This window comes from Emydura macquarii, unplaced genomic scaffold (genome assembly GCF_026122565.2).
Source record: "Emydura macquarii macquarii isolate MOO-44397 ecotype Brisbane River unplaced genomic scaffold, CSIRO-AGI_Emac_v2 contig_719, whole genome shotgun sequence".
Classification (NCBI taxonomy): Eukaryota; Metazoa; Chordata; order Testudines; family Chelidae; genus Emydura; species Emydura macquarii.
In genome coordinates, this window is record NW_027130856.1 from 13,036,739 (window position 1) to 13,050,185 (window position 13,447).

Genomic DNA, 13,447 nt, shown 5'->3' on the forward strand with positions numbered 1-13,447 from the left:
AAGAGAATATTTAGTAATTAACGTGGTGATTTCTGTATGAAAAATAGAAACAATTAGAGAAGTAGAGAGCAAGAATATTTAAATAGAAAAGGAGATACGGATGAATACATACCAGAAAGAGAAAATAACTAACAACCTAAAAAGGTATGTTGCGTGGAAAGTTGTTCGCGAATGCCTGAGGGCATTTTCTTCTATTAAAAATCTTATTTTTATACTGAATAAAATAGAAAATGTATAAGAATGACTTAATTTAGAAGATTTAAGTTCTGCTCCGTACATAAGTGTTTAAGCACGGTTATACTTGATGTTGTACAACACGTGGGAATTTAAACATGGTCCTTGCATCAAGGGTATTAGAACCTATGAAAACACAATTTAAGCATAGTATTTCAGCTGATCATATGAGGGTTCAATCTCAGAATATATTATTTCTTCTTTTTAGTTTACAATGTTTAATGGATGACCTTCAGGCTTGAAGGACTGAGTGCGCTTTAAGGAGAGTTTCTGAAAGAAGACAGGATGGTGATTTGGCACACAAGAGGGAAATTATGGTGACAGGCTTTTTGGCTGAAGATACTTAGTATTCCTTTTTATTTTTAAACACATTTATTACCACCATAAGGAATGGCCCAAACCCAGTCGAAAATGAATTTGGGGATGACTGTTCTATCCTGAGTGGGGGTGCAAAATAAAGGTTATAGAGATGGACTGCCTGACTTGGCTTTCACCCATCCCCTGCCCTTGTTTATCTACTTATACTTCCTGGCCAGATAGTGTTTAAAAGACTTTGTCTTTACAGAGCTGGAAACCATGCTGGCAGAGCCTAGTAGCTTTCCAGAGAGCCATATTTAAACATGTTTTCCTGTCAGAAAAGTGGTACTTTGCCCATTAATGCTATAAGACAGTTTTTCTATGCACAACCTAGTTTATATAACATTTATAAAATGGCTTCCTTGTAAAGTTGGCTCCTATCTATACTGGCCACACCATGGGAACCTTAGAACCTTTAACAACAAAGCAGCATTTCAGAATGGTTCTTTAGAGAGCTGCTGACTCAGTTTTCAAACACACCATAGACAAGGTCCAACTCATCACCTGTGAAGACTTTGGGCCACCCTCCTCAGCTGGAGTAGGTTGGTGGAGCGTCACTGAAGTCAATATTTCAATGAAGTTATGCCAGCTTATACCAACTGAGGATCTTAAGCCACGTAAATTGGATTGGTAGCAACTAGGGAGAACAAAACCATTGATTTATGAAAGATGTTTCCTTTTAACTTTCCCTCCCTCTCTTCTGCCTCATCCCCCCCGCCCCATATGCTTGTTACATTTTGTTATAGTCTTAAATTATGATCTTTCTGGGACAGGCACAGTCTTATTCATTTGAACAACATTTAGTACAATAGGGTCCTAATCCTCGATTGGGACATCTGCACTATTGTAATATAAATAAATTAATATGACCAGGAAACTGTCAAAAATACAGAAGGCCTAGTTAATTGCTCCATGGTTAAAGCTTTCAATTGGTTTAGCCAAAAATGGCACAGTCATCTGAGCAGATTTTTGGCTGGGCTATCTATATAATAAAATTCCAGGATTATCACACTGAAGCCTAGAATGTCTGCTGAGTCAGCATGAAGTGATGGAAAAAGATACAAGCACGGTTGAAAGCTTTTTGTGTAGAATATCACTACGTTCAATCACTGGGATTCGCACTCTGCTACCATCCAATTTTTAAGTTCTCAGACATTTTGACTTTACTAATTATATCCATGCAGTGCGTACAGCTAAAATAGGGCATTTATCTATGCCATGTCAAGAGTCCTAGACCACTAATATCAGATGTGACAATTACCACCTTTATTCTACAGCTAATTTGCATGCAACAATTTCACTGGATGTATGAGGGAGACAGTGTATTATCTGGTCCAACTGCCATACCTGTGCAACAATATGGGCTTTTAGCTACTAGTTATTTTTTAAATGACAACCGTGTGATTGGCACTTTGAGACAAAACCTACAGCCAGTGTCCTGCTCTGATTTGCTTAAAGCCCAAGATACATAGATAAGACCAGACCTACTGGAAGGCTCAGTGGAATGTGTAGCTTAATGTGCTGTTTTTTAAAATGGACTATTTAAAAATAACTGGAAGAATTAAATAGTGTTAACTACATGTTGATTAAAATCTCTGCATAAATTTTATTGTCACAAACTTGAATACATTTTAAGAAAGATCTGGAATACTACAATGGAAACCTGTGGAATCTTCTGCAATTTTTATAGAATGGTAGGTACTCTTCAGAACCAACTGTTTTAATTTTTACCCTGTGTACAAGTTTGCCACAGCCTTCGGCTGATCGCCCCATCTCAGAACCATTACCTACTTAATTTCCAATAAGTTTAATATGGTTATTGATAAAGACTTATTTGCACACTAAAGAAAGACTGTTTACTGAAAGGAAAATGCTAGACAATGAGGTATTTGATGTATTCCTTGAGCATTTCAAGATTTTACTCTGATTCTGAATTACCCCAGATCTTCTGAAGTAACCAGAAGGAATGCGTAGAAGGTCAAAAAAGTAATTCTGTTTGTCTTCTCCCACCTTCCTTCCAAAACACCCAACAGACAAAGCTTTAAATAAATAAATAAGTAGAGATTAAAATGTTTTAAAAAACCCTAAATATAAAATAATGCGGTATCAAAAACTGTATTTAGTGGCAATTGATTTGTGTAATAATTGTCTCAATTCCAATCACTGCTCAACTCCAATCGCTGCAAGCACTGCATTATGCTTTTTACCAATTTCTTATAACATGAAACTCAAAATGCTAAACACATCCATGGTACAACTTCACTGAAGTCAATACAATTGTGTCCACAGAAGGACTAACTTTAAACCTAAATATTTTAATGAACCTGTTGTCACATACTTAAAAAAAAATTAACTACAATCCCAAAACAATTCTTAGAAACACTTAAGCAGCATGAAAACAAAAACACAAACAATCTGATTTGCTTTGTGGACTACTCAGACCCTTTGTTTACATGATCCTATAAAGTAACAGTAAAATCAAGTTCAAAAGACTTCTCTATCTCAATCAGAAAGACTTACAGGAATTCCAACAACATTTTATTCAGTCTTACTCATCTTTTTAAACTGTATTCGCAAAGTTTTCTAACTGCTGGTCTCCATGTTGTAATATATATCAACTAAGGATAGAATACAAATATTTGCAAAACAGATATTAACATGCATCACAGCAAAAAATAGCTCTATTAACAAAAGCTTTTCTTCTATACACAGTGATACTTTAAAAATATAATACCTCTGACAATTATGCAAATTTCACACCATATATTTTATTTTCGTGGAAAACAGGTTGAACAGATAAATGGAGCACATAGAACTTTCAAATCTGAAGGGAAATTTGACTTCAGTTCAACAGCTATATACTACATTTGATAAAAACAAAAGTGAAATATGTATGCTGCTACTCATACCTAGCTCTTACATAGCAGCTTTGATACTCTCTGAGCTGTAAAGCACTTTACTAGAGAGGTCAGTATCGTTAGCCCTACTTTACAGAATTGGGAAACTGAGGCACAGAGAATGGAAGTCATTTACCCAAGGTCTTATCCAGCAGGTCAGTGGCAGAACCAGGAATAGAACCCAAGTCTCTTGTGTCCCAGTCCAGTGCTCTGTCTACTAGGATGCACTGCCTCTCCACTTAATAGGAACAGATGCTAACCAAAAGAATTTTCTTAGCTCTGAATATCAGTTACTTAATAAACAGCAAGTACCAGTGTCATTCTTCATAAGAAGATGCCCCATTTTCTTTAGGGAAACTTTCAGGTGAGAAAAGAAAAATATTCCTAGTCAGAAGAGGAATACAATGCTATATTAAAAGTAAGTTGAATCTGTTATTTTATTCCATTTAAAAGTTTTGCTGTATATGCATTATTTAGCTATATGTATGTTAGTATTTGTCAAGCAAATAGGAAAAAAGATTTTAAAAATTTTAATTTTACAGCCTATTTAAAGAAGTCAAGTTCCAACTTTAATATGCTGTTCTAAAAACAAGGATGTCAATTACAACAGACTTATACATTCTTCTTTCTCCAATTTCTTTTCATTTCAAAATTTGCTCACTAGCCGATCAATTAAAATATAATCACATGAAAACAAAACATAAGATTCTGGGATACAATATATTTCCAATTTTCACAAAGTGATTTAAATTAACATTTTGTAAATATTAGGATGATTTCTCTGCTTTGCACTCAGACTTGCACTCAGATAATAGTATTTCCTCTAGTTGTACCACAATCACATTGTGGTAACCTGGAGTATAAAAATTTCACAGACCTATGACAAAATTAGGTAAAACGATTACCAGACTTTGTAAAGCCACAGTTTGTTTTAGGTTATTTAATATTTTTTATACTTCATAAAGTAGATTCTATAGCAATTAACACGACTATTGGTAACGCTATATAAAATGAACAAGTGTAAGTAATTGATTGGATAAGCATCTAAGAAGAAATATTCTGCATAGAAATAATCCTCATACCATATGCATATGGAAATCTCAAAACCAGGATAATTTTTTTGTAATCTGCCTTTTCTATACAGATGAATTCTATATATTGGTATAGTCTGATAAACACATTTTTACTTCCCCCTTCAACATCACATATATTACCAAAGATGAGCTTGGCTCATTGGTACATGAGCTTCATGTACAAGAAAAGTATGTGTGGGCCTCCAAGTTTTGGCAAATGAAGGCATCATTACACACAAATTACACTCATTTACATGATTTGATACTCTGTGTGAACAGTTGTAAGGAACTAAAATGATACAAAACAGATAAATTAAGATAAAAAGTACCACAAACTGGAAAACTATGAACAAGTGACTTTGTGCACTTTGTCCATTCAGAATAAATCAGGAGGTCAGACTAGTTTAGAGAAAGAGCTAAAAAAAGATTAGTATGTTTTGGAAGCCAAAAATAAGCAAGAAGGGAAGGATCATTGAGTGCCAAATCAATTTTTGATATAAATAATAAAACCTTTTAAATGCTTAAAGTTATCAGAAAATAAGGCACAGACTATTATAATAAATATAATTAGCCTGAGAGATTTTTTTCAACAGCCTTTTTAAAAGATGCCAGTAGTAAAATGAAAAAAAGTTCTCTAAGACCGGATGCATTTGTACCTCTCCCATTGGAGAGACTGGTTCAACAATTTTACAGTTAAACAGAATTAATTCTGCTCTCAAAAATCCATTGACCTTAAGCTTTTAACAAACATTTTCAACTGCAGAGATTACTGTCAATATTTACAAATCCTTAAAATTATATTTCACTGGAACAGCTTTTATTTGCTATATTAATATTTCTTTGCAAATGTATGCTTATCCATATCACAGAAGAAGAAACAGCTGCTACTCACAGGAAATCTCTGGGGTCCTACAGCAGGTCTTGGCTGGGTTGGGACTGGCAACAAGGGCACTGAAACAAGAAACACCTTTTAATACAATTTATTTTACCTAACAGTTGTTGACTTTATCTCCAAAAGTAGTCACGTAGCAGATCTTAATCATTGCTGGTTATGTTTACCTTTCAGAACTAAGCATGTGCTCCACAGTCCCTAAAATTAGCTGAGAGGAAACAAATTTCGTTTCCAACGTTCAATAGGGCAATTAGGATTCTCCTGGCATAAGTTAGATAATGCAATGCTGAATTTTCCAGAATTAAACAGCCTACTGTCAGAGAAAAAAAACTGCATATCGCTAAACTGAACAAGGTACATGCTTTTAGACCTGTAAAGATGGATCTAAATGACATTACCCTACAGTGTGTAATCAATGCTTCAAACGCGAAAGAAGGAATTCAACATATATATCCTAACTTCTTCCCTCTCAGTGCCTTTTAGATTGCCACTGAGACTCCCTATAGACAGGCTCCATGCTTCAGTGGGTCTTTATAGTATCCAAACAGTATACATGCTAAGCCATCACCATGGATCAGGAGCTGGAATAACTATGGAGAACCTAAAATGGGAGCGGGTAAGAATTTCAGAATTATGCACTGATGTCTCCTATTAACATTACAGCATGGGGCATTCCACACATAAGGTTCCTTCCTTAAACACTCTGCAGGCTGAGAAGGGTCACTCTCAATTTGTGATATTCACAGAAGCAATGTAATGTCTAAAACGAAAAATAATCATTCTATACAAGGCTGCAGCAGGATAAGAATCCTGCACCTCAAAAATAGGAAGCCAGTAAACTGAATTTCAAAACTTCAACAGTGGATCAGCACATCAGACTCCTCTATATTACTGAACTCTTGAGGTTATTAACAAAAAACACAATACATACAATCATATAAATATGGTGCACAGGGAAACACTGATATCAACAGATGTGGTAACTAGAGCTGGTTGCGAAACTTTCAACAAAACATTTTTCCACTGGAAAATGCAGATTTATCTCAACAAACTGTTCATGGAACAGGGTTGGTTTGAACAAATTTGCTGCTTCAAAAAAGATTTAGAAATAGTTTTGAAATTATTGAAACATCCCATTTGGACATTTTCCACATGAAAAATGCCATTTTTCACTTCAAAATTTGAGCTAATTATAGTAAAATAAAAAAATTAAATATACATTAAAATCAAAATTGAACATTTTGAAAATGTCAAAACAAAAAACATTTTGACTGACTCAAACCTTCCCCCCCCCCCCCCCCCACAATCCCTTCCTTCCAGATTGCCTGTCAGTGAAAATGAGAAATTTCAACTTTTCATCCAGATTTGGGATGGGAAAACATTTCTGACCCCTCCAAAATTTTTCCAAAAACATTTCCCACTTATCTCTAACAGTCATTTATCAAATACTGGCTTTAGATGGAGGCCACTGTACTATGTCCCTGAGGGATTAACATTAGAAGAAAAGCCATCCAATAAAAAGTACTACCTCACCCACTTTGTCTCTCTAATATCCTGGGACCTGCCTACAGCACATACCTAAATTCTTAGTGGTAGTCACAGCAACTAGTAGCACTTGACACTTCACCACTGAATTAACAAATCCCATATTGGGGAATCCAACTCCTATCAGAGGTTTCCCAAATTTCCCTTCTTCCAAAGTGAGTAAGCTACAAGAACTAAAATATTAGTAACTATTCATAGCTCACACCTACGTCTAACTTCCATACACTTCTGTTGAATATTTTTGTTTTACTATTTTATATATGGACATACTGGGCTAAATTCACTAACTTTTCACTTTTGGAGGATTGTGTTCAAACTGTGTATTAGGTTACAGGTGAAAATCAGTTTGATGGTCTCATCTTAGCTCCTACAGAACACTTGTCAGAATCATACAATCACCACCCAATTTGGAAAGATGGGGAGTTTGACAGACCAATGACTAAAATAGCTTGGGTGTTTCAGGTCAGGGCTTAGATGCAGTAAGAAAGCTCTATAGAAAGGAACTCACAAAAATAGGCCAGCGTTCTGTTCAACTGTCATTATCTGTTTTGGTATAGAGCCTCTGGCAGTGGCCCAAGCCCCCCGACCCTTTTTTTAAATTTAAACACACAAATTAATTTAATACTCATGAAAGATGATAGTTCAAATCCTTTCAATCCTGGGTCTCTCTGCTGAGGCAGTAAAGACAGCTCAAACCAGCACTCTTTCCTTAACATCAAATTAATTCACAAATTTTTAATGACAGAAATGGAAGAAATGGAGGTATAACATTTTAAACAGCACAGGATTTTAAAGAAGAATGGAAGTAAATATCTTCTGATGGTAAATGACCAGGAAATATTTAAAGGGACAGCAGAAACCATCCTCGTCTCATGTTTTAGGGGATTTTTTTATAGTATTTTTCCTCCAAACCCAGAAAACTGCTTTAATTTAAAATTAGAGGGTTAAAATTGATTCATTGCATGGCAAATTTAGTAAATTACTAAGAGACAGTTTGGTAGCCCACTTCAGAACTTTGCTGGCTCCCCAAAGTCGTTGGTGGGATAGTTATTTGTTATACCAATGTTAAGGGAAAGATCTGAATCCCCAAACTCAAAAATTGAATTGATTTGAGATTACTGCTGAGACTGTGACTATAACTGTCCTATCACATTTGTTAATTAATCTTCTTGGAGTGTATTGACCAATCCAGTGCCCAAAATTTTGGGGTGTAAGAGGCACTAGGTTTGCAGGACGGTTGGAAGGAAAGAAGAAAAATTTAAGATAAAGCAATGTGAAGGACCTAGCATTCAAATGCTGCAAGTGACTGACAGATTGATGTCAACTTCATGTCTGGAGAAGGTGCGAATGGAGGCTCATGTGGCAGCTTTGCAGATTTTCATGTGAGTTTTTCTTTCATTCTTCCTAAGAAGAGGCTGAAAAAGCATGGAGTGTGGTTGTACTCCTGAGGTACAATCTCGATTTGAATATCCACCTTAGAAAGCAGAAAAAAATCTAATTTGCAGAAAAAGAGCAGCTCAGACAAGAAAACTGTATAGTCAAGATACAAAAAGTATGAAACTGTTTTGTGGGATTTCTTCAGCTTAGAGAACAGGACTGGTAAAGGCAAGTTCTCCTCTGATAGAAAAAGGAGAATTTATCTTGGGGGATGAAAACAGGAGTTACCTAGAGATAGAGTTCTTCAATGAGAAAGCTTCAAACTCACTCTTCAGGCCAGAGTGAAGGCCATTAAGGAGACTACTTTGATAGTCCTGATCCAACAGTTCAAATGGCAACTTAATGACAATCTACACTACAGCTGTTGAGAGTGTTTCTGATGGTTTAAAAACTATTATTAATCATGTTTATTACAGTAGTGGCTAAGGACCAACCAAGAATGAGGCCCTCTTGTACTACGCACGGTACATACACAGACTTGGCCCTGAACAGCTTACAATCTAGACAGACAAGACAGACACCGGATGGAAGAATGTGTATAAATTTGATTGGAAGGATTAAATTTTTATTGCTAATTTCCCCACACACACATGTACACCAACTAAAAAAATATTTTCTTGAACAATTGAAATTTATGGATAAAGTAAAAAATGCTGCTTGAGAACTTCAAATTTAAGGATATTTACTATGTATATTTTGACGTGTGATATTGCAAATTTGTGTTTTAACAATTATAAAGCTTTAACTTTTTTAATCTCAGTCTCTACTGTAATTAAATAATTGACTGCACCTTCCATAATTTCACACTGCTGTGAAAATGTAAATAAAAATTTAAAAATTGCTTAAAAATAAATACATTGTATATCAAAATTATAAAAACCGAATTCTGTCAAGCCTAGGTAAAATACACACAGTGAGCAAGGTGATGGCAATAACCGGGTTTGTTCTACGACAGTATTATTATTATTATTTTGTTGATGGGTTTATAGTTTAGAGGGAATAAGCTAAATGGAAAGATAAGGGAAAGGAGAGGTGACATTGAAGGGAAGAGGTGTAAGGGGGACAGGGCAGGGGAGAAGAGGGTAAGAGGAAAGTGTGGGGTACAGCTTAAGTGAAGAGATCATAAAGGAGAGGAAAGAGAAGGGTAAAAGCAAACAACTAATCAGAGCAGAGAAAGTCCAGTCAAAACTCCAGAAAGTTCTCTGAGTGACTAAAGGTCCTGGCTTTAGCTGCTTCTGTTCCTACCAGTTGGAGTCACTGGAAGGCTCCTCTGCAGATTTCCCTCAAGCCCAGTTGGCAGGAGGGTAGAGTAAGCACAACTTAAAGCCTAGTGTCTTCAGAGAAGGGGGTCTTCCCTCAAAGTTCTGGGTCCAGAGGACCCTGGGGAGGGAAAGGGTGGCCTTGGCTGATCCAATTTTACCCCCTCTCCCCAAGTGCAGATATCCCTGCTTTGGCTGCTTCTGGTCCTACCAGCTGGAATCTCTGGTTGGCTTCTCTAGGCTGATTTCCCTCCAGGGTAGTCAAGAAACAGATTTAGAGTAACAGAAAATAGGAGTGTGAGAAAGTAAGTTTCCGTGATTTCTGTTTTAAACAAATGTCCTTAGTGCAGAGACCTAACCATACTTGGGATCAGCCCTGACATACAATTATTTAGCAGAAATTCCAGATCATCCTGCAAGAAAATTTTAGTGAATTGATGTCACCAAATTTTACAGTATCTGCTAGTCAGAGAACCCTAAGCTTCCAGTCTTGGTATTTCAGCTTCCAGAAAACACATTTCAGACTGAATTTACCTAGATTTGTCTGAGATTCCCCATCACTGTAGTACACAAGCACCTTTTGCATATCTGGGAATGCCAGAATGAACTAAGGAGGGAAGTGTACCATTTCTATGCACTAAGAAACAAAGGTATCCTGAACTACAGAGAGCTGAACAATTCAGTATCATTCTGGCTTGCTCTCTAATCCTTCCTTGTCACTCTGACAATAATTTAAAGTTGCAGGGCAGTCATACAGCCAAAGACCCATCCACTGCATGCTGCACTTGTCAACTGACCAGTCTTTTGTTATCGTGGTACCACAGAGTTATTAGAAACTGAGCATAAGGAATATCTTGTTTTGTTGATGGCCAACACAAACACCTATTTTGGGAATATAGGTATAAATTTCCTTTAACATTTGGGTCTCTGTCTCCTGTTTACCTGAGCTAAAGGACTGGTGACTCAGCCAGTCTGCTTGAACAACTAATTGTGCTGGATATGTGCTACTATTTTTTTTTCATTGAAGAGTATCACTCTTTGATCCCCCTTTCAAGATTTACACCACTAAATTTCTGTTGTCATCTTCCATAAGTATACACTTTGTAAGTATTCAAGTGACAGTAAATTTACTGCTACAATCTGAGAGAATGATGGATAGCTGGATTTGAGTTAAGGCCATCTCAACAGATTAGGCTTCCTGACCAAACGGGCTAGAATCTGTTATTTTGGTCTACATAGAGGACTGTATTTAGCAGTTTTCTGCATGTCCACTAACAGAAGTGTTAAACTGTCTTGTTGATGGTCCCTTCAGAAAAAAGGAAGATTTGCAGGAGTTTCAAATGGAGAAGAGATCAATGAATTGTGTCAACACAAATCATCATAAGACACAGAAGGCAAAGACTTTGTCATACTGAAATTCTAACATATAATGGTCACAAAACTCATTCTTCAGGTGCTTATCTCCTGGGAATGGAGCTAGACCTTCACTAGCTAAAAAAATGAGCTTTCCCACAAGAGGTCTTGAGCAGAGAAGAATTTTTGAAAAAGAATTACAAATCAGTTTTGAACTTTGAATATTCAGAGCATACAAGAAGTTGTTGAAAAGAGGTTTTAATCAAAAAAATCGAGAGAGCAAAAGCCATATTTGAGATAAAGAGATATCACTGGCATGATCAAGATTTTGGAAATCTTAGGAAGGGTGAACAAAAGGGATTCATCCAAGATGAAGGGGCTATTCTAGACTATTACCAGTATTTTAACCTACTGACTGAATAGGTGGAAAGTGTTGATTTTATTAGATATGGAAAGCTGAAATAATCTCCTGGGAACAGCCATTCTGAAACCCATCTGTGAGAAGCAGATCTAGTACAGGCCTAACACATGTGAGATTTCTCCCAATTAGAAAAGCCTAGTCCTGCCAACTTTCCTTTATTTGACAGAACGATAAGAAAGTTAGGTTAGCTTTGGGCTAGGATCGCGGCTCATTTGAGGACAGAACAGCTATAAGATGAGAAGGCAAAAAAAATATTGCTTTGGCTAGTGTTGACTACAGTCACAGAGAGACTTCAATATATACAAGTTTTTTTTTTTTTTTATGTAAGTCTCAGATTCAACACAGCCAAAGATGTTGCAACTTCAACAGCCCTATTGCAAGTTCTCAGAAATGTGTTGCCCAGCAAAGTATGCTTTAATTAAATACGTTATGGAAAAAGTGTTTGATTCTCAGGCTCTGAACCAACTAATCCATTAAAAATAGTGGAGCTGAGAGAAGAAGAGGAGCATAGGTCAAATTCACCATTAAAAAAATGGATGCACCTTGTACCTTTCACACAATAACTGCAGTTTGAAGGGTGCCATAGTCTATTCACACTTAAACAGTTGGGTGGATGTTCTGAGAGTGCCTGGCTGAAGCTAGAATGACACTTGCGAAATGATGAACTGCAGTGCTTAGCCAGTTCTTAAAACTGATGTCCAATATCTTCTTTGCAGTTGGAAATTCAATTGTTTCTTAAAGGATAATGCAAGCTTTACCTTTAGTGTCATTTTAGAGAAGAGCTAGAAATGAAAGAGGCTTTGTTTTTTCAACAAGGTACTAACTTTGGCAAAATATTTGCTCTAAGATTAAGCAATGAAAATTTCAGCCTGAAAGGAAGTGTGTGTGTAAGTTATTACTGAATGACTGCAGAAAAACAACTGTGTACATAGCACTGCCAGCGCAGGGAGAGAAGAGAGACTCACACAAAACTTACAATATTCAGAACACTCACCTTGCACAGGCGTCACCACTGTTCCTTTGAAATGTGGGTTTATATGTATGTTCTTTGGTTGTTGGGGTGTCACTGGAGGTGGAGTCATCATTATTCCAGGTGTTTCTATCTGGGGTGGCATATGTAATCCAGGAGGAGGAGATGAATGGTGCTGATGCTGATGCTGCATAGGAAGCAGAGTTTGTAGCTGTTGCTGCTGGAACAGACTCCTAATAGGCTGCTGCTGGTGAGGAGGCATTAACCTCTGTGAATGACTCTGTAAATAACCAAAAAGAACAAAATCAATTTTGCTAAAATTCAAGTACGCTAATGTCAAAACAAACAACAACAAAAAACACAGTAGGGATCCTTTGAGAATATTTAAGGCCAAATTTTCACAGAAAGAAACCTCCTTTTCCTATCATTAAACCAGTTGAAACTATTAGAACTACCAACATGGGAAGGAATCATTTGAAAGCAAAAAAACATCAGTATGAAGGGGAGATAGGCAGGAAACAAGTAGAGGAAAAGAGTAAGATTGTTCATTCTTGTGTGTGGGGCCAGAGCCTGGCACTTTGAGTGTTACCAGTATCCAAGTAAAATGTAAAAGATAGATGAAAATAAAATGTCACTATCAAGTTACTGGGTGGCTGTTAGAAAAATGAACAGTAGTAGGAAAAAACAGCTTATGGGGAAGAATGAATTACTAGTGATGATCAACTGCAGTGTAATCCCAAACAATTGTATGTGTCATTAGGAAGCACAGTTTAGATACCATAATAAATCCACTAATATCTGATCATTGTACAGGGGTAGAGCCTCGCTGGGAAAACTGGTATCTTTTTGCTGTCTTTGGTTCCACTGTATGTACTTGGATTCACTAAATAGCGTAGCTGCATGGACAAGTCACAGTTAAAGGAGCTTTCAGGGTAAGCAATCAGCTTCAAAGTAGTGGGGAGTGGGGGATGGAAGACTAGGCATCTCCTCCTGAAGAATCACAGATGGA

At 36.6% G+C, this 13,447-nt stretch overlaps 1 protein-coding gene across 3 annotated transcripts in view; it reads right to left on the reverse strand.

The window, feature by feature from the left end:
- Window positions 1-13,447, reverse strand: part of RBM33 (RNA binding motif protein 33) — a 162,701-nt gene that overhangs the window by 87,779 nt on the left and 61,475 nt on the right. For all 3 annotated transcript variants that reach the window (XM_067542720.1, XM_067542719.1, XM_067542721.1), the window contains exons 9-10: window positions 12,463-12,718; window positions 5,454-5,512 (exon numbers count right to left, since the gene is read on the reverse strand). In XM_067542720.1, the coding sequence (XP_067398821.1) occupies window positions 5,454-5,512; window positions 12,463-12,718 (315 nt within the window). The remainder of the gene's footprint in view (window positions 1-5,453; window positions 5,513-12,462; window positions 12,719-13,447) is intronic.